The sequence below is a fragment of the Camelus bactrianus genome, chromosome 5 (assembly GCF_048773025.1).
Source record: "Camelus bactrianus isolate YW-2024 breed Bactrian camel chromosome 5, ASM4877302v1, whole genome shotgun sequence".
In the NCBI taxonomy this organism is placed as follows: Eukaryota; Metazoa; Chordata; class Mammalia; order Artiodactyla; family Camelidae; genus Camelus; species Camelus bactrianus.
In genome coordinates this window covers 17910366-17936866 of record NC_133543.1, presented here as the reverse complement: position 1 = coordinate 17936866, position 26501 = coordinate 17910366, and the positions used below count along the sequence as shown (strand labels likewise).

Here is a 26501-nt window from a genome sequence, read left to right as displayed (position 1 = left end):
AGGAGGTAATTAGGTTTACTTACTTATTTTTAGAGGAGGTACTGGGGATTGAACCCAGGAACTTGTGCATGCTAAGCATGCGCTCTACCACTTGAGCTATACCCTCCCCTCTTAGGACATTTTTACCACCACGTGAAGAAACCTAGTTCCCATTAGTAACTCCATTCCCCAGTCCCTGGCAACCACTCATCTATTTTTTGTCTCTAAGGATTTGCCTTTCCTGAACATTTCATATACATAGAATCATACAACACACACACAGCCTTTTGTAACTGGCTTCTTTTACTTTACATGTTTTCAGGGTTCACCCATAATGTAGCTTATTTCAGTACTTCAGTCCTTTTTAAGGATGAATGCTATTCCATTGTATGGATATACCGCACTTTATCTCGTCATCAATTGAAACATTTCGGCTGTTCTCACTTTTTGCCTAAAATGATGGGAATAATGATGCTACAAACATTTATGTACCCGTTTGTGGAAATATGTGTACAATTCTCTTGGGCACGTATACCTAGGGGTAGAATTGCTGGGTCACGTGGTAACTCTAAAATGAAAGGGTGCTGGTCAGCTGTTTCTAGAGGGAACAATGGAGCATTCCTGGGGGATCGTGTCTGTAACATCCAGGCTTATGGCTTCATGTTCACGGGTCTTCCACCCAGCAGCTTCCTAAGGTCAATAAAGGGTGTTAAGAGATCCCTGGTCTGGCTATGACCACACCTCTCCAGCTGCCCCCAACTGCCCCGCCATCCTTTATGTCGTCCCAGTTTTCGTCTTGTGAAAACACTGGCTCGTTCCCTGCTCCTCACCGTCACCTAAAATGCCATTGCATCTCACCTCCATCTGTCCACACCTGTCCTTTGGCCAGTTCAAGGCTACCTCTCCTCCAAGAAGCAGTCCTGTAAGCTTTAGCACTGAGCGCTCTCCACGATGCCTCTTGCATCTTATGCTTCCTGTAGATCTCTTGTCCCTGCCGCTGGAGTAAAGCTGCCTTGAGGGGCAGAACCACCTCTCAAGCAGGGAGAGCAGAGGATAAGACTTGGGCTCAGGAGCCAGGCTGCTTGCCCTGAACTCCTGGTGCAATTTCTCATGAGTTTTCTGATCTTGGACAAGTTACATAACCTCTGGGCCTTAGTTTCTTCATCTGGCACTGAGGATAACAATTAGACCTATCTCAAAGTGTTGCTGTGAAGATTAATTGAGTCGATGCGTATAAGAGACTACAAAAGTTTATGTTATGGGCTGTCTTTCAAGGAGTGCTTCCCGCTTGACCTGATGACAGTCTGGGTGGAGAGAGACAGAGCTTGATGCATCCGTGATCTACTCATCAACCTCCAAGGCCCTGTAAACCCGTGTCCCTGCTGGGGCTTTGTCGGGTGGGCTCTGTGCAGGTGCAGCACAGAGGTGGCCACAAGATGCTTGCTGTGGGGAAGTGGTGGGGAGAGGCAGCACAAAGCTGTGCTCTGAGGGAGGACAGTGGGCAAAACACAGCAAGACACTGGTTAGACTGGCTTGCCACCAGTGGGACCTCCCCGGCCGTTCCGGAGCGAGCCCTCCAGTGCAAAATATGTGCTGTCAGCAGTTATGTGTTTGGCTGTGAGTGGTGGCTCCATCTTTTCCTCATGCTCCCTGGGAAGTACTGTCAGTTAGATGCACAAATGTGCCCCGAGCCTATGGCCCCTGCTGTCTCCGCAGCTCGGTCACAGCCCCATGGTCTCTCACCTGGACCACTGCCACTGACTTCCCTGCTTCCGCTCCCCACACAGCAGCCAGAGCAGTATTCCCAAAGCTTAGAGATGGTAACACCTCTCCCCTGGTGAAACTCTCCAAAGGCCTCCCACTGCAATTTGAATACAACGCACAACTTTTACCAAGGCAACAAGGCCATCCTGGATCTCTCTCTGTCCTTGAAACATGTCTCCTTTGTTCCCGATTCAAGATCTTTGCACCTGCTGGTTCCTCTGCTCCCAACTCTCTTTCCAAGGTTATTGTCTCCTCATCACTTGAGTCTCAGATCAAACCTGACCTCCTCTGAGAAGCATTCCTTAAATCCTTGCAGAAGGGGCTAGACCACCCCCCTTCCCAGCCCCACAGTCCTGCCCTCGTGCATTTACTCTTTTTCTTCAAATTTCTCTATGGTGTCTATCTTGTTTATTCGCTTAAGTGTTTACTCTTATCCCTCTCCACACACCCACTCCCTGCCATACGCATACATGCCAATCCTATACATTCCCCTATTGTAACCTGCCAGTACCATGAATGCATCTCCAGAGACCAGCAGGACAACCAGTGAAAAATACACAAGATTTAATCAGAGGATCCGGGTTCAAACCCAGTTCATCACCTTCCCAGATTGGCAAGTCATTAAAACTTTTTTGAGACTCAGTCTTCTTATGTGTAAAACAGAGGTGACAGTTCCTTAAGGACCACTGTGAAGATGAAAATGACTGTCAAATAAGACTGTCAAAAGAGAAGTGTTCAAAAACCAAGATGCTAGAATTCTTAAGAGGAAAAACACAAAGTGGATATAAATGCTAAGTAATGCAGTAAATAAATGCTAAATTTATATATGAAAATGTTTTAAAAATGTAAAATATAAGAAAATGTGGGGACATAACACACACACGCACACACACACACACGGAATGTCAGCTCCATGCAGGCAGGACATTTATTTGCTTCCCACTGTATCTATAGTACCTTGAACAGAACTGTCCACAGAGACCAATCATACTTGTTAAATAAAAGAGACCGTCACAGGTTGGGAAGGAGCGTTAATCGTGGAATGAACAGGCTCCTCACCACAGCTCTGTTCGCAGCAACATCTGCTCTGAATGCCAAGCCCAGGAGTGTGCAGTCAGCACCGCCCTCATCCACAGCCCAGTTTCTACCGAATTGTCCATTTAGTTTGTTCTTTGACTCTGAAATTGACCCGGTGGGAGCCTGGCTACTCAGATACACTGAAAAGAAAGAATGCAGAACTAGTCACTGGTTCCACTCTGGAAATATGAGAACACTGGGGCTCGTAAATTGGGTGGAACAAGGCCAGATAACAACCTGGTCGTTTTTTGTATTCAGGCCAGTCAACACTGCCCAGACCTTGAAGTCCCCACGGCCTCGGCCCAGGGCAGGTGCCCCTCTCCCTGTGAATTCTGATTGAAGTGGTGGTCTCAGCCTTTGGTTGTGGTTGGGGAAAGTGAACTAAATTGAAAGTCAAAATAAGCCTGCACCAATTAATCACTTGAAATCATTATTTTTTCTAATTCCAGGTTATGGTACATCGACGCTTACTTAGGATGCTGAGTGCCATTCGCAACATGAAAAAAGATGCTATCATAAGAAAGTTCACTCAAGGAAGACAGTCCATAGCATCAGGTAAGGCATGGCTGTGAGGAACAGCAGCGCTTTACCCGTGTGTCCCCTGAGTGTGAGACTTCTTCGTCCTGAAGTTACCTGTTAGAAATAAACGTTTTCATAAATCACATACATTGGCGTTTTTTCAAATTGAAGTATAGTCAGTTACATGTGTCAGTTTCTGGTGTACAGCATAATGTTTCAGTCATGTATGTACATATATTCTTTTTCATATTCTTTTTCATTATAGGTTACTATTGTAGTAATTGAACATTTTTTCGCTGCACTATACAGTATAAACTTATTGTTTATCTATTTTATATACAGTAGTTAGCATCTGCAAATCTCAAACTCCCATTTTATCCCTTCCTAACCCCTTTCCCCCCAGTAACCTTGAGTTTGTTTTCTATGTCTGTGAGTCTGTTTCTGTTTTGTAAATAAGTTTATTTGTGTCTTTTTTTTTTTTTAGATTCCACATATAAGTGATATCGTATGGTATTTTTCTTCCTCTTTCTGGCTTACTTCACTTAGAATGACATCTCCAGGTCCATCTATGTTGCTGCAAATGACATTATTTTGTTATTTTTTAAGACTGAATAGTATTCCATTGTATAAATATACCACAGCTTCTTTATCCAGTCATCTGTCGATGGTCATTTAGGTTGTTTCCACATCTTGGCTGTTGTAAATAGTGCTGCTATGAACACTGGGGTGCATGCACCTTTTTGAATTAAGGTTCCCTCCAAATATATGCCAGGAGTGGGATTGCTGGATCATTTGGTAAATCTATTTTTAGTCTTTTGAGGAATCTCCATATTGTTTTCCGTAATGGCTGCACCAAACTGAATTCCCACCAACAGTGTAGGACAGTTTCCTTTTCTCCACAGCCTCTCCAGCTTTTATCATTTGTGAACTTTTGAATGATGGCCGTTCTGACTGGTATGAGGTGATCATTGTAGTTTTGATTTGCATTTCTCTGATAATTAGCAATATTGAGCATTTTTTCATTTGCCTATTGACTATTCATATGTCTTCATTGGAGAATTGTTTATGTAGGTCTTCTGCTCACTTTTGGATTGGGTTGTTTGTTTTTCTGTTATTGAGTTGTATGAGCTGTTTATATATTCTGGAGATTAAGCCCTTGTCAGTTGCATCATTTGCAGATATTTTCTCCCACTCCGTAGGTTGTCTTTTTGTTTTGCTTATGGTTTCCTTTGTAGTTTTTTTTTTTTTAATATAACAAATCACAACAAACTTAGTGGTTTAAAAATAACACAAATTCATTATCTTACAGTTCTGGAGGTCAGAAGTGTAGAATCAAGATGTCACAGGTCTGGTTCCTTCTGGAGGCTCCAGGAGGAAGCCTGTTCTGGACATTTTCCAGCTGCCAGAGGCCGCTTGCACTTCTTGGCTCATGGCCCCTTCCTCTCAGCACCCTGACCTCTTGCTTGGGTTGTCACATCTTCTCTGACTCTGACCCTCCTGCTTCCCTCTTACATGGATTGTGTGATGACACTGGGCCCACATGGATTACCCAGGACCATCTCCCCATCTCAGGATCCTTTACTTACATCTGCAAAGTCCCATTTATCATGCAAGGTGATGTAGTCACAGGTTCCGGGCAATAGAATGCGGACGTCTTTGGAGAGCCATTATGCAAGCTACCACCTGACATAAATCAGATCTCCATAGCAGGTGTGGCTGAAATCCCTGCCCAAGCAATAGTAAGCAAGACCCACCACCCGACCAAGTTGTAACATCCGTGAAGTTTGGTTGTGACTTCCTGTTTCGTGCCATCTGTTCTCTCCTGTCACCAGAGCGACCAGGACAGTTGTCATTTATACCTGTTGATTGTCTGGCTGCATCTGGTCATGTCTCGAATGTTTGTACATAAAGCTTTCTATCTCGTATCATCTTCACTAAAGAAATTCCAATCCTCTGATGCCCCAGTTGGCCGGGCCTGTTGGAAGCCTACTCTCAGTAGCTTCTGGGAGCCCCAAAGCCACATCACCATCTTCTGCATCTGTGGTTTGTGTGCAGACCCACAAGAGGCCCTGTCCTTCCAAGCCCTCCTCCCCTCCCTAGCTGACAGCCCTGGGGCCTGGCTCTGGTTCCCCGTCCTCCCCAGGCAGCTGCTACTCTCCTCCTCTTCCTCTCCTTCAAGATCCAGATGGGTATTTATTTTTCACAACATTTTATCACATTTTAATTATTCTATTTTCCTTCCATATTATTTTTATCTCTGGTAGTAAAGTTTCTAATGAAGAAACTTTTTTTAACTATGGGTTTTTTTTAAGCTTTAAAAACAATTTTTTTAAACACTTTTTTGGTCAAGGAGGTAATTAGGTTTATTTATTTATTTACTTTAATGGAGGTGCTGGGGATAGAACCCAGGACCTTGTGCATGCTAAGCACACACTCTACCACTGAGCTATATCCTCCTCCCAAGAAACTCTTTAAAAAAAAAAATTGTAAAATTAACGTGTGAGTCACATTTGGACACCTGTAAAATGTCTTCATATGCTTCTTTAATTGAATCCTTTTCTTCACTGAGAAGGACAAAGAATATTCATCAGAGATACATAATTAGGAAGTATAGTTTTTTGGGAAGGAAAAATAAATTTTTTTAAATTGGAGAAGATCTTGAGGTAAAGAACAAAGGAGAAACTGAAACTGAGACTATACACATACATACCTATAGGTTTTGGGGTTTGTTTTTTTTTTTTAATGGAGGTACTGAGGCTTAAACCCAGGACCTTGTGCACACTAAGCCTGTGCTCTACCACTGAGCTGTACCCTCTTCACCTAGATTCTTTTTGAACTGGTGTGTGGCAAACACATAACTAAAGATGGTAGTTTCACAAAAATACCTTAAGAACTCCCCAAAAGTGCTGTTTTGTTTTTTCACCTGCAGAGAAGGATTCCTCCCAGTACCTTCACCCGCGGGTCAGTCAGGATGACTATGCCAGCCGGTTCTCTGTGTCGCCCAAGGAAGTGCTGCCCTTCGCCTTCCCATCCTACAGCTCCCCTCAGGGCTCCAGTGAGCTGGTGGGTGCCTGGTGGGTGCCGCTGGGCTGTGGGGTGGGGCCGGGCATGAGCAGGTGGTTGTCAGACAGGTACCCAGGTGAGACCCGCCTCAGTCTCTGGCCCTTTGCGTCCTCCTGGGAGGCTCCCAAGGGAGATCCGTGCCCAGGTTATGGGGACAAGTGGGAGACCAGGGATGACACGCTGCCCCCTGCCTGGCACCTGGGACACCTGTGCACAGCTGGCTCGTAGCCTGGCCCAGGGCCTGCCCAGGCTGGACCCCAGCGAGACCACTGAGCCCCGCCAGACTGCGGGAACTGGGCCTGAGAACTGAGGGGCAGACGGAGAAACCGAGAGGGCCTGGCCTGGCCCAGGGAGGCAGGAGCTCAGCCCAGCCCTTCTGCTGCTCGGGAAACCGAGGGGCCAGCAAAGGGCGGCCCCAGAATCTACCAGTCTAACCCAGCAATCTCACAAGTCCACCTCTCCCCTCTCTCCCTCCCTCTTGGTGGCCAGAAGTGTGATAGTTCATCAAATGATGCGTTATTATAATAAAAGCTGCAGCTAACACTTTCACTGCATTTATCATGAGTCAGGCGGGTTCTTAAGTGCTTCAGTTGTATCAGTTCATTTAACCTTTTTTTTCAAAATTCTTTTCTTTTTTTAATTGAAATATAGTCAGTTTCATTGTGTCAATTTTTGGTGTACAGCATAATGTTTCAGTCATACATGAACATACATATATTCCTTTTCATATTCTTTTTCATCATAGGTTACCACAAGATATTGAATATAGTTCCCTGTGCAGTACAGTAGAAACTTGCTGCTTATCTATTTTATATATAGTAGTATCTGCAAATCTCAAATTCCCAAGTTCATTTAATCTTCAACAAATCTACATGATAGGTTTATCATCTCACAGATGAGAAGGAAACTGAGACACAAGGTCACGTAGCCAGTAATAAAATGTCGTTCAAGTTCCCCAAGTTCACATCGTTAGGAATAAGAAGTGTGTTTAAATCGATATTGGAAGTGCACATGCAAAATACTTGTTTAATTTCAGAGAATGAACTTGCTGGTCATGTCTCATGAAACGTGTTAAGCATGGCTGGTTAATTTACTCAAGATTTACAGGACTGACTAGAAATCCCATGTGTTTCTGCATTTGATAATTAAATGACTTAAGAGATCAGATTATTTCACTCCTAGGACATAATAAATTTGTGATTTTCTCTTTTTTTTAAGTTTTTGGTTTTTGGAGGGGGAAGGTAGTTCAATTTATTTATTTATTTCATTTATTTTTTAAATGGAGGTACTGGGGATTGAACCTAGGACCTCATGTGTGCTAAGCATGCACTCTACCACTAAGCTATGCTCACCCCTCCAAATCTGTGATTTTCAAGCAGTAAGAATTACCTGACACTCAATAATTAATGGGTGGAAAGAGTGGTAGGGATGAAAAGAGATCCTCACTGTGCTGTGCAGGCCATCTTTTTTTTTCTTTTTTAAATAATTCAAAGCTTATGCATTTCACTTGGTACTTTAGTTAGTTCTACAAAGACTTCTCTGCTGCTCAGGGTTGATGAAAAATAGAATGCTCAGCATTCCTGTCCATAAAGAATTTTGTAATTCATCCTATAAATACTGTATTTCATCTATCCTAAGATCACTTTTTTTAAAATATAGAATCTTTGAAACTGAGAAATATCTTATAATTGATGGCATATTTGCATTGCATCGTTATCAGTGTAATGATGGTGTCTTAGATTTGGTGAAGTGTAGTATTTCTTGTGCCCACAATATGTCAGGCACTGTTCCAGGTTCTGTGGGTGATAAGGCAGACCAGAATGTATGAAATTTATTAGGCAGTGCTTTTGGGATTTTAGCATCTGTGGAAGGGAAGCAGCGGGATCAAGAGGGGACAGAGGGAGAATAAGATTGCAATCCTTTGACAAAGGCCTCAGCTGAACTCAAGAGGAGCTCTGAAGCTGGGACTGGGTGAGAGGACCCGCATTTGTACCTTTGCTTCAACCTCAAGGAGGCGGCTGCCCGGGGAGGGGCACTTGACCTTCAGTGAGGCCACTCCTGAAAGGGCTGAGCCCTGAGAGTTGTTTCTGTCGACAGGACTCCTAGCAGCTGGGGGACGAAATCCTCACTCATAGACTAGAGCCGTTCACTGAATGTTCCCAATTGTGTAGAAATAGAAGCACAGCTGTTTTTGCTCAGCGCTGATCGTGTCATTTGTTTGGAATTTTCACATTTTAGGCTCCTGATGGCCTTGGACCAGTCCCGATAAAATCTTCAGAAATTCAAATCAAGCAGGCCTTTTCGTTCCTCGATCTGCAGGTCAGAACTGTCCTATGGTTCCATTAATCAGGTTTCTTATGAAGTGAACAATATATTCTTGAATTCGAGCTGCTCTGTTTTGTCGGTTCTGTTCTACTCCGGATTATACCGCAAGGCACACTGTGTATATCTTCTGCTGTTATTATATGCGACATGCGAGGTATAACAGATTCTTTTTTCCCAATGTGGCTTATGGAAGCCAGAATCTTTATTCTTTGGATAGAGCATGTGTACCTGAAGTGATCTGAACTGCAGATGTTAGAAACTTGAAGAAAAAAGGAATGAATGAAAATGAGTCAGCCTTTCTTGAGGTGTATGACAATCTGCTGTTGAAAATAAGCATATTTGATGTATCTTATTTTATTTTTTATTTTGGGGGGGAGGGTAATTAGGTTTATTTTTTTAAATGAAGGTCCTAGGGATTGAACCCAGGACCTTGTGCATGCTAGGCATGCACCCTACCTCTGAGCTGCACTCTCCCCCTGAAAATGTGCATATTTTAAATCAGCAAACCAGTGATCAGTGTATTTCTAGAGTTAAGCCTTAAGATAGGGGTGGATGACTGTGAGTGTTGCTGGGTGCTGGGACCCAGGACAAGGTTCGGGACTGTGCTGAGGCCTCTTCAAGGCTGGTGCAAACCAACCCTAGCCATAACCTGATGGTAAAACACGGTGCTAGTTTTCCTTTTACTCTCAGGAAGTTGGCAAATACCTCTCAAGGGCTTTGAGTCCATTGTCTTCTCTCACCCCCAGGTCCCTCAACTGTACAAGATTAAGAAGTACCAGCCCATCTCTGTCCAGAAGTGCTCAGCGAGCTACCGACCTCAAAAACTTGCTCGAGCCCTGAAGCAAGGAGCTGAGGTAACACGTCCCCACCTCCGAAAACCGCTCCCACCTTCCCGCTGCCCTGGCGTTGGGACTAACGTGTTGCTCTTGGTCCTCGTGCAGGACGAAGCCACCACTGTCATAGCCCTGCCCAAGCAGGACGCCGTGCCCCAGCTCCCCGGGGAGACCTCAGTCTTGAGTGTGAAACTACCCGAGGCCTTGGCCAGGGCTCCAGATTATGACCCGCTTTATATTTTTGTAAGTGACCATTAGCGGAAGTCACTGTCCCACGTTCCTTTATTTCAGCAGTTACTTCATGAGAAAACAGGAGCACTTACAGAAAGCAAGCGTACGGTTACCAAAGGGGAAAGGGAGAGGGGAGCGGTGAATTAGGAATATGAAATTCACAGATGCGTGCTGCTATACATAAAACAGATAAATGACAGGGATGTCTGTACAGCACAGGGAACTATATTCACTGTCTTGTAATAACTTATAATGGAAAAGAATCTGGAAAAAAACATATGTAACTGAATCACTTGGAGGTACACCTGAAACTAATGCAATATTGTAAATCAACTATACTTCACTTTTTTAAAAAGATATAAAAAAAAGAAGACAGAAGCACCAATTGGGAATATTTTTCTCCTTTTGGAATTTCAAGGGTTAAACAATCTCCCACCTTTGAAATTGCGTGCCAGCCTTTATTGTGTGGAGAATGTTTCTGTCGTTTAACAACTCCAGCATGCATTTTTGTGACAATAGCTCTATGATCTTTTCTAATTATCTATAATATGCACATGTATATGTATATAGTTTTGTATTTATTGAAGTATAGGTGCTGTACAATATTATATAAATTACAGGTGTAGAATATAGCGATTCACAATTTTTAAACGTTATATATACATATATATTTTTAAAAAAGAAAGCAGAACAGGAAAAAAAAGAAGTAAAGTCACCCCAAATGCCCTCACTCGACACCTCGTTGATTCCTGACTCCATCCCTGGGCGCCGCACCCCCGCCGCACTGCCGCCTCTGTCTCCCCGGTGTCCGGTTCTGCTTGTTCCTGTAGCCGCACTTGCACACCCTCCCCACCCCCTGCCCACTCCACGTGCGGCACGGACTCCCCGCTTCCTACCAGATGAAGTCCAAGCCCCGGGCTCTGTGTGGCCCAGCCCTGTCGTCCCCTACTCCCCTGCACATGTCCCTGCCTGACTGTGGGCTTCCTCCTGTCCCCATGTCCTTGCTTAGCTGATCTGACCTGTTTCTAGGTCCCCAAATCCTTAGTAACTGAAAGCCCAACAGGAAGTCTGACGAGGGTCTATGTGAAAATGGAATCATCAGTGAAATGTCACAGCAGTTGCCCTAGTTATGGGCTGTTTTTTAAGGGACAAACACGTGCACACACACAGAATGAGAAAGGACCTTAGACGCTGCCTGATAAAGTCTCCTTTGTGGGAATCACCACGTGAGAATCTGTATCTCTAATGCGGCAGAAACGCTGGTGGTCACACCCAAGAACTGAGACAGATGTCTGTGTGTTTCCTGACTGTTGGCCTGGTACAGAGAGCTGCGATCTTTGTGTCTTGGCCATTAGGGGGCATGTTCTCATAGTCTCATTGGTTGAGGGGGCTGTTCCTCAGAGACTTAGAATCTTAGAGCTGAGATAGCCTCACAGGACATTTAACTCAGTGATTTTCAGACTTCATTGGGCACCAGAACCCTCTCATCTGCTGGCATTTTACATAGAAAGGCAATATGTAAAATAAAGTCCTCATTGCTGGGTTGGGGGTAGGGTGGGGGGCTCTGCTGAGGAGGGTGTCCCTGCCAAACCCTGGGGTTCCCCACAGCAAGGTTTGAAAAACACTCTTTAGTCTTATCTCCCAGACCCACCCACCGCCACCCCTCACCACTCTAAAAGTATGTAACATATGTCCAGATGTAACATATATCAACATATACTAAATTATATACTTTTAATATGTGCAGTTCATTGTATCAATTATACGTCAGTATAGCTATAAAAGAAAGAATTTGGAAACCCTTAGAAAAGAAACAAATAAAAGGAAGGAAATACTGGGTGCAGTGAGTAAACATTATAGTGAAGTCTTGGGATGGTATCTGTGCATTGTCTGTAGGAATCAGGGTAAATGGCTCTGGGGAAGAGGTGTCCAGGGAAGTGTGGACTCCATGCACTAACAGTGCGGTTGAGAGGATGGAAACAGTCAAGGATTTTATGAAGGCACATCATTAAAGCAGAAGAAAAAGCCATTACAAACTCCAGGGAGGGAAATTAACTAAAAATCACTATGTGTTCCCAATAGGAAATCAAACTAAAATTTGTCATGATTATTCAGTTGATGGAAAATTTTTTAAAAATAGACTCCATCCGGCCTTGATACGAGAACTGTCCTCTGTTACTGATCCACAGGTCGTGATAGTGAACCTTCACCAAAAAAACCATAATCCAAGCCTCAACTTGGCCAGGCAAAGAAAGATGTTTACACTGCTGAGACAAAAATCAATGCTATTTCCCAGTTTTTAACTTTCAGAGACAGCCTTATGAACAAAGCATAAAGGTCTTGATTGTGGCTCTAGAAGGCTGATGGTAAGAATCTCAAAAATAGGAAAGTAAAATTATGGAAGAGAGGAGGGAAGGTACAAGAAAAAAAAAATAAGGATGGAATGTTTTCATTTCACATGAGAGGGAACTGAAATACTCAACTAAAGATGATAAAGCAAGAAACGGGCGTATCAGGGCATCATTTCCAGCCACAGAGATAACCAACAGCAGAACTAAAAATAACAACATAATTTTCAAAATTGGACCAAGGTTTGAAAGGAGCATTTGTGTACATGAGCCTTCCTGAGTTGAAAACATCACCAAAACAATGTTAAATGTTGACATTTCCTAATGTATCAAATTCCACCCTCTTCTCTGTCTTCCCTTTAAAGTAGTTTTTAAGAAGCTATTTTTGTTTTCAAAACCAGACGTTTATTGGCTTTTTAAAAATCGGTTTGCTTGTTTAATAAATCCCCCTAATTTATCAAATTTAGAAACAAATACTTGAAGCTGTTTAAGCTGTGGTTTCATTTGTCCTTGTTTCCGTGGGAGCTTGGTAAATCCACGTGGCCTGTGATGAAGCTCTTAAAGCAGAAGAGTGACATTTATGAAAGACTGCGCTCACTGCCAGTTTAAAGCCGCCTCTGCTCTCCTTCTCTTCCCCAGACGAGCTGACATGGGGTCAGAGTGTTAGTGCTGGCGGGAGCCATGGAGGACATTAGCTGATGCCTGTCCTCTGCCCAGCTAAGAAACTGGTACCCAGAAGAGAATCCTTTTTGCGCTCTCTCTCGTGCAGAATCCCAGCCCAGGATTGTTTGCTGTGATGCACCCTATGACCTATGCAGAAACCTTGATAGATTACCACCTGTGCTCTCACCCCAAGTACCAGTTCACCAAGGAGTCCCACACTGGGTCCAGCATTCCTCTCACCCAGAAGCAGTTTCTCCATCACACGGTAAGGCCTTCACCCACCTCACTGGCCTCACTGGCCCTGGGCTGCAGGGAAGGGCAGGGGACAAGGATGGAGGGTCACAGCTGGAACTGAGAAAAGAAGGTTTGCAGCCAGAACTGCAGAACAAGAATGGTAACAGCGATGGCTGTGTATCCTGAAGGGGCACAGGTTGGGGACTCAGCACCACTCCCGTCCTGCCCACACCCACCTCTCTGGCCTCATGGTGCCCTTTTTTCAACATTCTTACTCTCTTTTTCCCTTGAAGGCCACACCTCATACTCATTTTACTCCCATTTCAACCATGTGAAAACAACCACATGATGGCCATAACCCTGTGGTCTGACCTCCTCTTTCTTTGGTCCCAAATAAGTACAGAAACAGAGTGGACAAGGTAGTGATGTGATAAATGCACAGTTGGGAAGAGGCTCCCAGCATCCCTTCTCCCCTGGATCACCAGCCTGACCTGAACACCCATCCACATCTCTTAGGCGTTGCCCTCAGGCCCTTCAAACTCAATAAACCCCCAACTTAGTCATTATCTCTGTCTCGCTTCCACCAGCCACACCTCACACCTCTTCCTGCGTTACCCGCTTGTCTTTTGATTCTGTGACTTGCGTGGTGACCCACGTGATCCTCGATCCTGTCCTCTCCCTCATTCCCCGTGTCCAGCCATCCCTGACTCCCACCAGCCTGCCTCAAACAGCACGTGACACTCCCTCTCCTCCACCCCATGGCCCCACCCTGAACCATCCACCCTCCCTAGAAATCTGCCTTCCATGCAAATCTGATCATGTGGTTTTCTGGTTTGAAAACCCTCTGTGGTCCCTGCTGCCCGTGGGAGCAGCTCCAAGCTCATGAGCTTGGCCCACAAGGCCCTCCTGACCAGCCCACTTCTCCTGCCTGCACTCAGCTGGGGTTTCCTGACAACATGCACCCCCGGCATCTCCAAGTTTCCTCGAGCTTACCCCTGCCTGGAAGACCTTGTGATGAATGACACAGCCTCTCTGAATGTTGCATTAGCATCACATCCACAGTAATCAAAACAGATCCAACAGTCAGATCTGCCCGCCATCACCAGGACCGTTGCTCGTGTGCCTGATAAATCAGGAGAACCTCTCCGCATCCCAGCTTTCACTCATGTGGCCTTGTCTGATGCCTGTAGCTCGTGTGGTGGTCTTTTGTAGCTTCAGAAAAATTCCTACTAAACTTCATGAAATTATACATTTTGGAACTAAACTTTTAAGACTGAAAAATAGCCAGTTGAATGGAATGAAAGTCCTTGGCTAGACTTCACCTCACCAGACAGTTCCTTTCCATGTAAAACCCCTGTGCGGGCTCTGGTTATAGGACATAATTCCCGGAGTGATGAACTGGAAGAGGTTCCAGTGCCTGGTTCTCTCATCCCTGCCCGAAACCTCTAAGACGGAGACGACACAGAGGTAAGCCACTCACCCGTTGTCTCCCAGGTGTATGTGTGCCCCGTGGATGGCAGAGCCTGTGATTCCCCCAGAGTTACAGGCCAGTAATATATCAAATCATACTTTTAATACACGAGGGGAGTTTGCTAGTCAGAGAACTAGGGTGATGTGTAACTGACTTTCATATTTTGACTTTATCTTAATCAGGATCTACATGAAAAAGTCAATGTCACAGGCGGCTAATTGGCCATATTTCAATAAAAGACAATAACCAATCCAGATAATTCAGCTGAAATAATCATTGTCCATTTTTAACATTTTTAAAAGGACCCACTTCTCTCTCATACCCCAGCCTGGCCATTCCCTGGGAGGTCCCACATCTGCCATCACACAGAGGCAGAGACAGAACAGGTCCAATGAGAATATTGTTAGACCAAAGAAAGAAGAAACTGAGAGTCATCACATTTTTTTCCCGTTTGTTTAACACCTCTTCAAAGCCCTAACGTGTGAAACAAGTAGCTTGATGCCTTCTATTTAGGACTCTGCCTGGTCAATAACCTACTCCCGGGCTCTTGAATCTGCTTCCATAGTCCATTGTCCTTATAAACATAGTTAAAGGAGTTGCTGGTGAGCAAATGTGACTAGTATCCCAACTTGATTACCATCGGCAGACAAGCCAACCGGACTAGTGAAGATCGTGCTGTGCCTTGACGTTATAGTTTTAGTAGAAGCAAGAAAGCTCCCCCAGTGTGCACTGACCCCATATGTACAGCCCATCGATGACCCAGCCCTCCCTGAGCATCGGGGGAGATAGTTGAAATCCAGTCGGTGACTCTAGAACACTTAACGCGACTTCTTCCTTCATGGCCAGCAGAAGAGCTCTTCCTGAATTAAGCAAACTCCAACCTGACTTCCCAAGGCTTTTCCACATGCCTCCCCTTTTGGGTTGTTTCCTCAGGGCTTCTCTACCACGCTCCTTTGCCTGGAGACTAACATGAGATTACACACAATATTTGGGACACAGGAGGAGCGCAAAAATATTAGTTCCTTTTCTGTGAGTTCATCTGTGCCTCATCCGCCCCAATGCCGTCTCATAACAAACCCAGCGTTTTTATTTTTCATCTTGGCATGTTTCTAAAATCTGAAGTCTCAAAAATCAAAGGCAGGAGGGACAGTGACACTGTGGAGAAAACGAATGCTTTGGCGTCTCACAGACCTGCCTCCGTTCCCCACCAGCTGTGTCAGCCACTCTGTGTCCTCAGGGCGAGTTACCCATTCCTGAAGCCCTTGGGGCAATCATTTCCTCATCTGTGAGACAGGGACGGTAATGGCGTCCCCACCAGCCACTGTGAGGATTAAAGGGAGGCATCTCGCTCCGTCTTTAATAACTCCTCCTGCTCCCACCCCCACCCACAAAACCTTGCCGTCACTGTCTTGCCACCAGACGGCGATGATCCGCGACCGCCTTGACACACTGCCTTATTTTGCCGGGGGGGGGGGGGTGAGGACACTTCCGCATTGAACCCTGGAATCAGTAAACACAACATAGCTGGGTGTGGGGTACCGGAGAACACTGAAGAAGCAAAATGAGAAACAGTGGGAGGAGGAGACTGCCAGTGTCCACCAGCTGTTAGCAAGCACATGTCCCAAGAATTAAGAAAAAAAAAAATCCCGTTTTTTTTTCCCAAAGCAGTGGCCTTGGAAAAATCTCCTGAGGCTGTTCTTTCAAAAGGCACTCAGAATGCAGTTACCTGGGGCTTCAATTAACCATGAATTAAACATGAATTCTACATGAATTAAAGAAAATTCTCCATGAGTTGTTTCTTTCAGCTTCTGTGCCTGAGTGCTCTGATGGGCCAATTTGTTTCAAAATAAACATAATTGCATAACAGATTATAAAATCAAGAGCAGATTCTTTATCTCTTTATTGTGGATTTCCATGATTTAAGATAGTAGATCATGTTTTTGTTTCTGCAAGAGTTATAAAATAATAAGGGTGTTCCTTTCTAACTTCCTACAGATCCACTAATGAGACTCCACCTTTGCAGTCATTTTCCTTGAATAGATGACCTGTTTCTTAGCTGGTATTTCCCATGTATTTTTGCTTCTGAGAGTTGTCTGTTTATTGATAAACCATGCAATGTCATTATTTAGTGTTTATGCCAAGTCACTTTTGTATTCATAATAATCAAAACGGCTCACTTGGTTTCTTTGCTCGTTAGTAAATTCAGAGAGAACTTGTTGAATCTCTAGGACTTCCATTAAATCTGACAGTCAGCAGCAACTGAAGACATCATTTAATCCAGTAGTGCCCAGACTTTGGGATTTTATAGACAAGTAAAAAGTTCAGAAGAATCTTAGGAACTGACTTAGGGCCATCAGAGTTTTACTTTGCCAAGAAAGGCATTAAAACAAAGCAAAGCAGAACAAAACTCCCAAACACCATCTTACTGTCTCCACCATTTTCAATTCCAAAGGAACAGATTAACCCCCTAAAAAGCAAGAGGGGCATAATCTCAGAATTTAAAAATTAGAGAAGTGTTGTCTCATGAAAAACTCTTGGTGGTCACCTTTCTATCTTCTGGACCAGCCTGATCTCTGGAGAGCGGTCCAGGTTTTCACCTTCTCTCACTCTCTTCTCGGCAGTAATCCCCTCTGACTATACATGCTCTGAAGTTTCAGTGGGATTGTCAGTTAGGATTTGCATGCTCTGTCATGAAGTCAGTAAACAGGACTCATCTCTGGGCGGTGGAGGCCAGGTTCCTTTTAGTGAGAAATGGTATTAAAGACCAAAATCTGGGTTCTAGGTGTACATGTTGCTACTGAGGGTGAGGGGTGGGTCTTTGTTTTTGGCCTCCCCAGCAGACAAGTCAGAGTGCGTTGGGGGGGAACATAAATGTATATACGTCTGTATCTGTATATACACACAATACATATATGTGTGTATATATATGCACACACATACACATATATATATTCATACAAAAATTCATGCGCACGTACATATGTACGTTACTGAACTCAGATTCAGCTGCAGGCGGCTCAGAAGCCAACAATTCAAGAGGCGAGTGTCAATAGGGAAGAAAGGTGCTTTAATCAGAAAAGCCATCAGCCTGGAGAGAAAGTGGACTCATATCCAAACAACTCCAAAGATTCTGTTCAGCCATGACAGTTTTTAAAGGGAAAAATGGGGGGAGGAATCTCAGTGAATCATCGAGGCAGGAGGTTGGCTTCTGCATCATTCTCCATTGCGTGCAGACTGGCTGACTCTCTCTTCACATGTGATCTGCCTGCAGGATCGCTAAGGGGGCTTTAGGGGCAGAGAGCTAATCAGCAGGTTAGACAAGGCGTGGTGTGCATTCAGGAGGGCGTAAGTCAGGAGTTTGTTTCAGTTGCTTAGTGATCTCATTCCTATAATTGGGTTCTTTCAAGGTTAGAGGGGGACAGAAACGGGCAAACAGGAAAGGGGCAAAAAAGCTGCTGCTTTCAGTTCCCCACTGTCAAACATCATTGCATGTCTGCGGGATTGGGGCAAATCTCCATCTTCTCTAACTTCTGCGTGCTGACATAGGGCGAGTATTCTCAGAGTGGAATGTGTTGACATGGGTCTGCAGCATCTCTTTGCTGACAATTTTAGTTGCCCACTTACATGTACAGGCAGAGCAAGCTACAATTATTTGATGCCCACAAAGGTATAGATAATTATGAGCAACAGTGTTAACCCTGTTCTCTTGAGGCCAGTTTTTGGACATGAGCTGGTCATAGATTCAGTCCTGCCCAAGATGGAGCAGCTTATGTCATGTCTATCATCTGGTCATCATACAGTCAGCTTTTTTTTTTTCCTCTGGTGGTAATCTTAGTATCTGTAAAACAACTCAGGAATGTGCCTCAGACACTGAGTCTGTGACTTTTGTCCTGATCATTAACTGCCGGGTTTTGTACTTGGCGGGGGCAGTCCTGCAGGGTTCTTCTTGGCTCCATATACCCATATGGACATATACATGTGCACATAAACACACCCATACACACATATGCCCATTTTAGAAATCATGGATTCAAACCAGTTCTCATAATTCCAGGCCATATCCGTAGGGTATTGCTTGCTTTTCTCCATTCCATATTTGTCTGTCTCTTCTTCCCCTGTGAGAAGTCTGGTCTCCTAACACATTCACACACTTACTCAGTTTCACAGCACATCAAAAACAGTTTCAGAATTGCTTCACCTATAACTGCTTTAAATAAACAAGCATAATAAATAGAGTTCAGATTTATTTGGGGTTTTCGCCCTACCTCCATCCCATTGTGTAGTCAGATACTGTATTTAGAAGTTACTTGAATGGTTCCTCCCTCTTCTCTTCTATTTCTTTTTCTTTTTTTAATTGAAGTGTAGTCAGTTACAATATGTCAATTTCCGGTGTACAGCAGGATGTTTCAGTGATCCATATACATCTTTTTCTTTCTTTTTTCTTCTTTTCTTTCTTTCCTTTACTTTTCTTCTTTCTTTCTTTTCTTCTTATTTTGTTGTCTTCCTCTTTCTCTCTTTCTTTTCCTCCAGTGTGATTATGGAATTCATATGAAATATTATTTCAGTCTGCTTTCAGTTTTTCTAGGGGAGGGGTCCCTTCCCTTTCTTACTGATTTAATTTTATTGTTTGAATATGTAGAACATTAACATGCTCATTACCAAATTCAGAACTACACCAAGAGTCAAACTGAGAGAAACATCTCCCTTCCACGCCTTGTTGGCAGCCAGCCTGGTCTTCTCACACCCTTCCTATGTTTCTCTTTGTAACACTAAACAGAGTATATGTATTTTTCTTTTTCCTCTTTCTTATACAAAATGTGGCCACTGGATATGCTCTTCTGCAATTTGCTTTTTAAACTTAAAATATCTCCTGAAAATTGCTCTATATTATAGCTTTCCCCCTCACTCTTGTTTATCGTTTCTAAAACTATTTAACCAGTCTCTGTACTTGTCAAGCAGGTGCATTTTTGTTTATTAAACAACAAGAAGAAACAGCTCCAAGACGTAAGTGCACACCCCCTGTTTTCCCATTCCTGCCGCCTGCCTTACCCTCACCCTGCAGCCTTTCTAAGGCCTGTGAGCAGGTCAGTTTCCTGCCGTGGGTCATTTTTTACTCTTTTTTATGAGACAGCACTCCTCCCAGCTTCTAGAAACTTATTCCAGAAAATTATTAGAAATGTTTATCCATTTGTGTCTTTTTTTCCTATTCTCTTTGCTGTTGTGTGTTCAGTTTTTAGCCCTTTAATTTTATTAGAGAGGTGTGTAAGGAGGAGTGGAAACTGAAAAAAAAGGAAAAATTTTTTTTAAAAAAGAGTCTTTGTTCCACCAACTTGAAACAGAAATCTGCTTCCAACTTTAAAAATAACAAAATGTTCTTTTCTCCCTATCTCAATTCTTTTAATGTCCTCAATACCCAGGAATTTTTATACAAAGCTCTAAAATTATAATACCAAACAACAGGTAAGAGGGTGGGGAGGAAGATTTGAAAATGAAAAAACAACTAATGAAGAGTATAAATGTGGGGAAAATATTAAGAATAAAAAGTGAACTAACTACTTCCCCCTTCCCCCGCACTGGGAAATCATATAATTTTAGACACCACAAGTTTGAAAATTTTATGTTTCTAAACTCTGGGAAATGGCTTGTTTGGCACCAAGCTCTTGGATTTGACTGGTACCCATCATCCCCCCTGCCTTTACCTCTAGGGAAGCGTGAGTGCGTTTCCGGGAGTGAAAGGGGACAGAAGGGGAGAGTGAAACACCAGTGGTAAAAAGAAAAGTGCTTGAGGAAATTGTGTAAAGACCCCGAGACTACTAATATGATCATTCATCCTTGGCCGCTTGTGTGATTTTTCCACAGCTGTGATTCTTTCAATTTAGTCATGCTCCCTATAAACGTCCCTGCCGTTCTTGACGCCTTACCGGAAGAAGACAGGATGGAGACAGTCGAACGGTACTTTGTCACCTTTAGTCTCTCATGTTTTCCAAAACTATGCCAGCTGATGTGAGAGATTTCAAAAGAGCAAGAGAGATTTCAACAGTGCCTGAGCTTGCAGCCCAAACAAGATGAGGCTAACACCCAGCCATACCCCTAACTAGATAAGATGCTAGATTTGTGATGGATTAATAGTCTCTAAAGTCTCGAATTTGCTGATCTTTAAGGTGCTGCAGGAGCTCGAGGGAGGGGCGAGGAGAGGTTGTGCTAATGGGCTTGGAAGTTTTCAGCACTCACAAGGACCTGGGGTAGTACTTGGAGGATGGGGAGGATTTGGAGAGGCATAAAGAAACAGAAGCTTTAGACCAAGGCACTTACATGTGATATAACTCATAAGCATCCAACAGCCAGTGAGAATGTGTCCTTGAATGTCCTGCAGCTGTGCCCACTGAAACATCTTTACATGTAAGTAATCAGTGAATGAAACCTGAATATCTGAGACGTCGATCTAGTTTCCCTAAGACACGCGGTGCTACTTGGCAGTGCTTAAGCATCTGAAACTTGGAATCCAGGTGTGAACAGGGAGGTTGAGTGCCTGCTACTCAAACCACTGCACGAGGGCGTTGGCCAGGAACGCTGCAGTGGGGCTGGAATGATCCACGTTTACTTCAGGTGCAGAGGAGCAAGTCCTGTTTGGTGGGGCTGCTGGGGAGATGCTACTGGTTTCTGTTCGAATTCCAATGTGGCCATAGAACCTCCTCTGAATCAGTTCAATCTTTTGAAACATTCAAGCTTTCTTTATGGTCCCAGATATGGTCAATATTGGTAAATGTCCCACGTGCACTCAAAAAGACTATGAATTCTATAAAAGCCATTCCAGCTAAACATCTTATTTCCTTCTCAGTGAGCTCTGTGAACAGAGTGTAGAAGTTATGTTGACTCCAGAAATGATCAAAGTGGAATTCCCTATGTTGGACGACAAGGACACCAAGAAGGAGAAGTAAGTGGATGCTTTCATGCCTTAGTAAGAGGCAGCCCTGGATAAAATTTGTCCTACACGAAGTACAGAACTGCCATGTTGTTTGAATCTAAAAACATGTCAAAAGAGACACTTTTCCAATGCTGTAGATATTTAGATGTGTACTTTATGCATAATGACATCCCCTCCAACATTGGCGGCAAGTAAACCTTTGAAACCTGAATCCAGTTTTTCCATTTGCTTGTCATTTCATTTGAGAGATGTGTTTGTGTCCTATTAACAGCCGAATGGGTTTCAGTCAGTACAGGGAACCCAGGCTCTCAAGCCAGACAAGACCTGGGGCTGCAGCCCAGCTCCACATGTATGACAGGGGACATCTCCAGCCACGTTACTTATCTTCAATAACTGTGCCTCAGTTTCCTCATTTGTAACGTGCAAAACTGAAACCTCTCAGAGGCCATTGTGAGGATTAAATGAAATGCCGATGTGAAAACACCTAGCCAGGTGTTTGATGTGAACCAGATGCTCAGCAAATGTGGATTCTTCCCTTGGCCTCTCCAACGGGGGCCAGCCGGCTAGCACACATCATCGTCATCCTTAAAATGATTGGTTTTCAAGAACACTTTTGTAATGTCAATAACCACCAATAGTTTGTATGGTTTATAAGTTTGAAATTCCAGGTATCCTTTCAAAAATTCTTTTTCTTTTAAAAAAAAAAGTCTTTATTATTATTAAAACATCAGAAAATTCAGGGGAAAATATAGAGAGTAAAATAAAGACAATAATCCCACTGCCCAGAGGTGGTAACTTGTACATTTTGATGTGTGCTCTTCCAAATACGTATGTATTTATTTACTTAAGTAAACCATAAATATCTATTATATTTCATTAAACCATACATACAGTGGTCCCCTGGTACTCAGGGAGTGTTAGTTCTAGGATTCCGCACAGACACCAAAATCCTTGGAGGCTTAAGTCCCTTACATTAAATCGTATAGAATTTGCACATAACCTACGCACGCTCCTCCCGTATACTTTAAATCATCTCTAGATTACTGTAAGTAATTATACTGTAAGTAATTATAAATTCTACTAACTAATACAGTGTAAATGCTGTGTAACTAGTTGTAAATACAATGTCAATGCTTTGTAAATATTTACTACACACAGCAAATTCAAGTTTTGCTTTTTGGAACTTTCTGGAATTTTTTCTCTCGGGGTAGTTTGAATCTGCAGATGCAGGACCCGTGGATACAGAGGGCCAACTGTATGTGTGTGTGTGTATAAATTCAGTCATAGCATTCATATTGTTTTGTCTTCTACACTTTTATTTAACAATATATCATTAACATATTTTTATTTTTTAAAAAATAGAGGTGCTGGGGATTGAACCCAGGACCTTGTGCATGCAATGTACGTGCTCTACCACTGAGCTATCCACCCCCAACATATATTATGTGTGCAGATCAACATCTTCATATTTCACCGCTAGGTGTACCATAATTTGTTTAACCAGTCCTCTACTGACGACCATGTAAACTCTTTTCAGTGTTTTGCTGTTGCCAATAGCGCCGCAGTAAACATCCTTGTGCCATAATTCCTTGCAAACTTATCAGACTGTTTCCTTAGGAACAATTCCTAGAAACATAAATGCTAGATCAGTGTTCCTTTTACGGTCTTAATATGTAATGCTTAATTGCCATCCAGAAAGTATATCCACACGCCTCCTACCAGCAGAGGTCAGGATGCCCACATTCAAATGCCCTGAACAACATGGAATACTATCATTTTTTTTTCCATCTTTACCAGCAATGATAGATTTTTTAATGACCATATCATTGTTTTAATTTTAACTTCTTTGTTTACAAGTGATAGTAAGAATTCTCCCAAGCTTATCTACTCTTTTTCTTCTTTTATGAGGGGACTGTTTTACCTATATTGTACAAAGTGTTTATCTTTTTCTTATTTATCTGTAAGAGTCCCTCATAGATTAAGGATAATTACCCTTCCTTGTAAATTTCTCAGGTGTCTTCTTCCTTTGTTTGCGGTGTTTGGGGGAGGCCCTGCCTTTTCTGGAAGGAATGCCCTCATGTCTTAGCCTAGTGTGGGTTCCTTCAGCTTAATAGTGGCAGTAGCAGGGGCCTAAAGCAAACCAGCACTTCTCAGAAAGTAGATTGGCAGTTTCTGCTAAAAGAAACTTTAGGAAATAAAAATTTTAAATAGAATTTCAACCACTGTTTTGATCAGCTAATTAATAGTAAAGTACCATGTTACACCACATAGTACATAGAACCTCTTACACCTCAAGAAATAGATGCACTTTGCATTTTGTTTCAGGTTTCAAACAATTGACTATGAGTTTTAAATACAAACCTTTTTTTTTTTTCAATTTCAAAAATTACCCCTGGACTTTGAATGGTAATATCCAATACCTCTTTGCTTACTTACTATTTAACTATATTTAACTATTTACTAATAGTTTACTATTACCTATTTAATGGTTTTTCACCATTTTTCCTACAGAGCTAATGTCAAATGCCACCTGGTTATCAAATTATTATTAATGGAAATACAACTTATTGCTTTATATATTCACCCATATATTCTTTTTATGTATTTCAACTACTTTACCAAACAAACAAAAAACCAACAATGAACTCTAAACATTTTCTGCACACCAACTGAACTTCCAATTGCTTTCAAAATACACATCCATTTCATACATTTTTCAATAAATATATCCATGTCATTTTGAATTGCCCTATTTTGCAGTGCAAATTTTTTTTGTATATTTTTTCACGTGTCAAAGTTGTCAACATGATGATCATTTTATTGGCTGCATAGTATTCCAGATGGTTTTTAAAAGCTATCTGGTTCTGAAATTCTCTTCAGCTCATATACCAAGCATCACTCACTGCTCAGTTTTTTGTCTTCTCTGTCCTTACTTGTCCCTTTTCCTCACCTCCCGCAGCCTCAGCCAGAAACTGACAAGAGTCCTCACTGTCAGACACACACACACAACCTGAGCTTGGACAGACAGGGACAGAAAAATAGGAACACATCAGTGGTATTTAATGTCTCTGTGAAGACTGCTGTCTTTTCGGTTTCTGGCAAATATTTATTTCCTTGGATGCCAAGCATCATCCGCTCTCCCTCAATGACTGTAATTAACCCAAAATTCTTTGTTGCCTTTATGGTATCTCACCCTCTCAAGACCCAGGAAGGGTAATCGTGTAGCAAAGTGTCCAAGAAACTGTTGACATATCTTTCAGCTCTCCTTAGATTATCCTCATATCATTCAATCACTAATATCTTTAAGGGCTGACCTGATCTATATATTTTTAGACTGATTCTATAAAGTGGTGCCAATTAGTCTTTTTTTTAAATTATATGCATTAGGGAACATTTTAATTCTTCATTTTTAGATATTTCCACTTTTTCAAAACTTTCAGATGTTTGCTAAAACTTTATCTTTCAGCCTTTCAGCCTCTTTAGGAAATGTTTCAGAGGCGCTTAATTTTATATGGAATTCTTCTATCCAGGCAGGTTGTATCGCTGAGCTCACAATCTTTGGACATCTATGCTTTCAACCAAATACACTCATCACGTCCTCCCAGATACTTGGAAAGCTCTACCCCTTGCCACACCAGCAACATCCTGGGCTCCCCATCAGCCACTCCACAGCCCAGGTGCAAGAGGTCCTCCCTTTTGATCCCCGCCCTTCTGGAGACATTATCAGAATCAGAGTTATGATGTGTCTACTTTGTCCATAAACATGAACTATCCACTAATGCTGACTGTGTATTTAGAAGATACCATGCTCGCATGTCTACAAATAAGTTCTCATTCCACCTCCGCAGCAATCCTGGGATATGGGAAATTATCAGCAGTGGTACATCTGGAAACAGAGATTGAAAGTTTGGGTAACTTGGCCGGGCTAGGAAATGGGTGCAGCTGGGATTGGAAACCAGGTTTGAATAACTTGGCAGCCAGGTACTTTCACTGGTAACTAAATTATTACTTAATATAGTTTAAACCATGTACGTGTATGAACAACTCCTCCAGCCTTCACGGGGCCTCCCTGGCAGTGCTGTGCTTGGCAGCAGGGTCTTGATGGGTGACTTGAGTGTTTTATGACATGCCCTGATGTGTCCTTGTTGGGATTTTTGTTTTGTTTTGTTTCGTTTTTTGATATTTAGAGAAGCGAAAGACCAAGACCAGCCCTTGGAGAAGGCGAGAGAAAAGGTGCTTGAGGAGATGAGGAACCTGCGGAGCAAAGCTCTCAACTCGTACCTGATTCTAGAATAAACATCACCAGTAGGTTGGTCTCTCTCAAGTGCTTTCTGCAGGTCACTGTGGTCCTTTGTGTCTATTTCTGTCCCAGCCATTTTTTGGAATTCAAGTTTCTAGAGAGAAAATATCAAAATGTGGATGAGGTATATATCTGAAAATTATTTTTCTTTTTAAAAATAAAATGTCATTAGTACGATGGCCATGTTTGGGAGCTTCTTGGTGCAAGATTTAGCGTGGGTACAAAGGCTTCCTGAGCAAGGCGTGCACTGTGGTGATGAGGCTGAGAACCAGGCGCTGCTGATGTTCTGAGACATTTTGGAGGGCGGTGCCCAGTGGCTGGAAGCAGGAAGGCTTGAGGAGGGGGCTGCTCCCGTGCCAGCTCCTGCTGGGCCCCCTGAGCATCCCTGAGTCACGCTGGCAGCCACTTCTGGAAAGAACAGTGTTGGTGAGGTCGCTGGCTTCCCGCGCAGCTGTGCAATGGTAAACCCAGGTGAGGGGACTAGAAACAGAGGGGACATTGTAGGTGACAACAGCCTGCAGCCTGCTTTGGGAGAAATGGTTAACACCTCTGTGAGCCCTCTCAGAGGCACCGGGGCCAGGAAGTCTTTGGCAAGGGGCCAGGAATCCCTATGAATTGTCAGTAAAAACCAGGCCTTTTGACTTTGTGTTCACAGCTCCATTCACATGCACAAGCTCGTAAGGCTGACAGCATTTGCTTTAGATGATAACCACCCATAATTATCCAAATATATTTGGATATATTTCCCCCATTCTTTTTTCTATGCATA

The 26501-nt window shown here is 43.1% G+C and overlaps 1 protein-coding gene across 2 annotated transcripts in view; it reads left to right on the top strand.

The window, feature by feature from the left end:
- The window catches only part of CFAP221 (cilia and flagella associated protein 221), a 79534-nt gene extending 53625 nt beyond the window's left edge, over positions 1-25909 (top strand). For both annotated transcript variants that reach the window (XM_074363514.1, XM_074363515.1), the window contains exons 15-24: positions 3270-3375; positions 6269-6402; positions 8641-8721; positions 9474-9581; positions 9669-9803; positions 12909-13067; positions 14412-14503; positions 20367-20459; positions 21346-21441; positions 25620-25909. In XM_074363514.1, coding sequence (XP_074219615.1) covers positions 3270-3375; positions 6269-6402; positions 8641-8721; positions 9474-9581; positions 9669-9803; positions 12909-13067; positions 14412-14503; positions 20367-20459; positions 21346-21441; positions 25620-25728 — 1113 coding nt within the window. In that variant the 3' untranslated portion in view covers positions 25729-25909. The remainder of the gene's footprint in view (positions 1-3269; positions 3376-6268; positions 6403-8640; positions 8722-9473; positions 9582-9668; positions 9804-12908; positions 13068-14411; positions 14504-20366; positions 20460-21345; positions 21442-25619) is intronic.
- Positions 25910-26501: the final 592 nt, after the last annotated feature.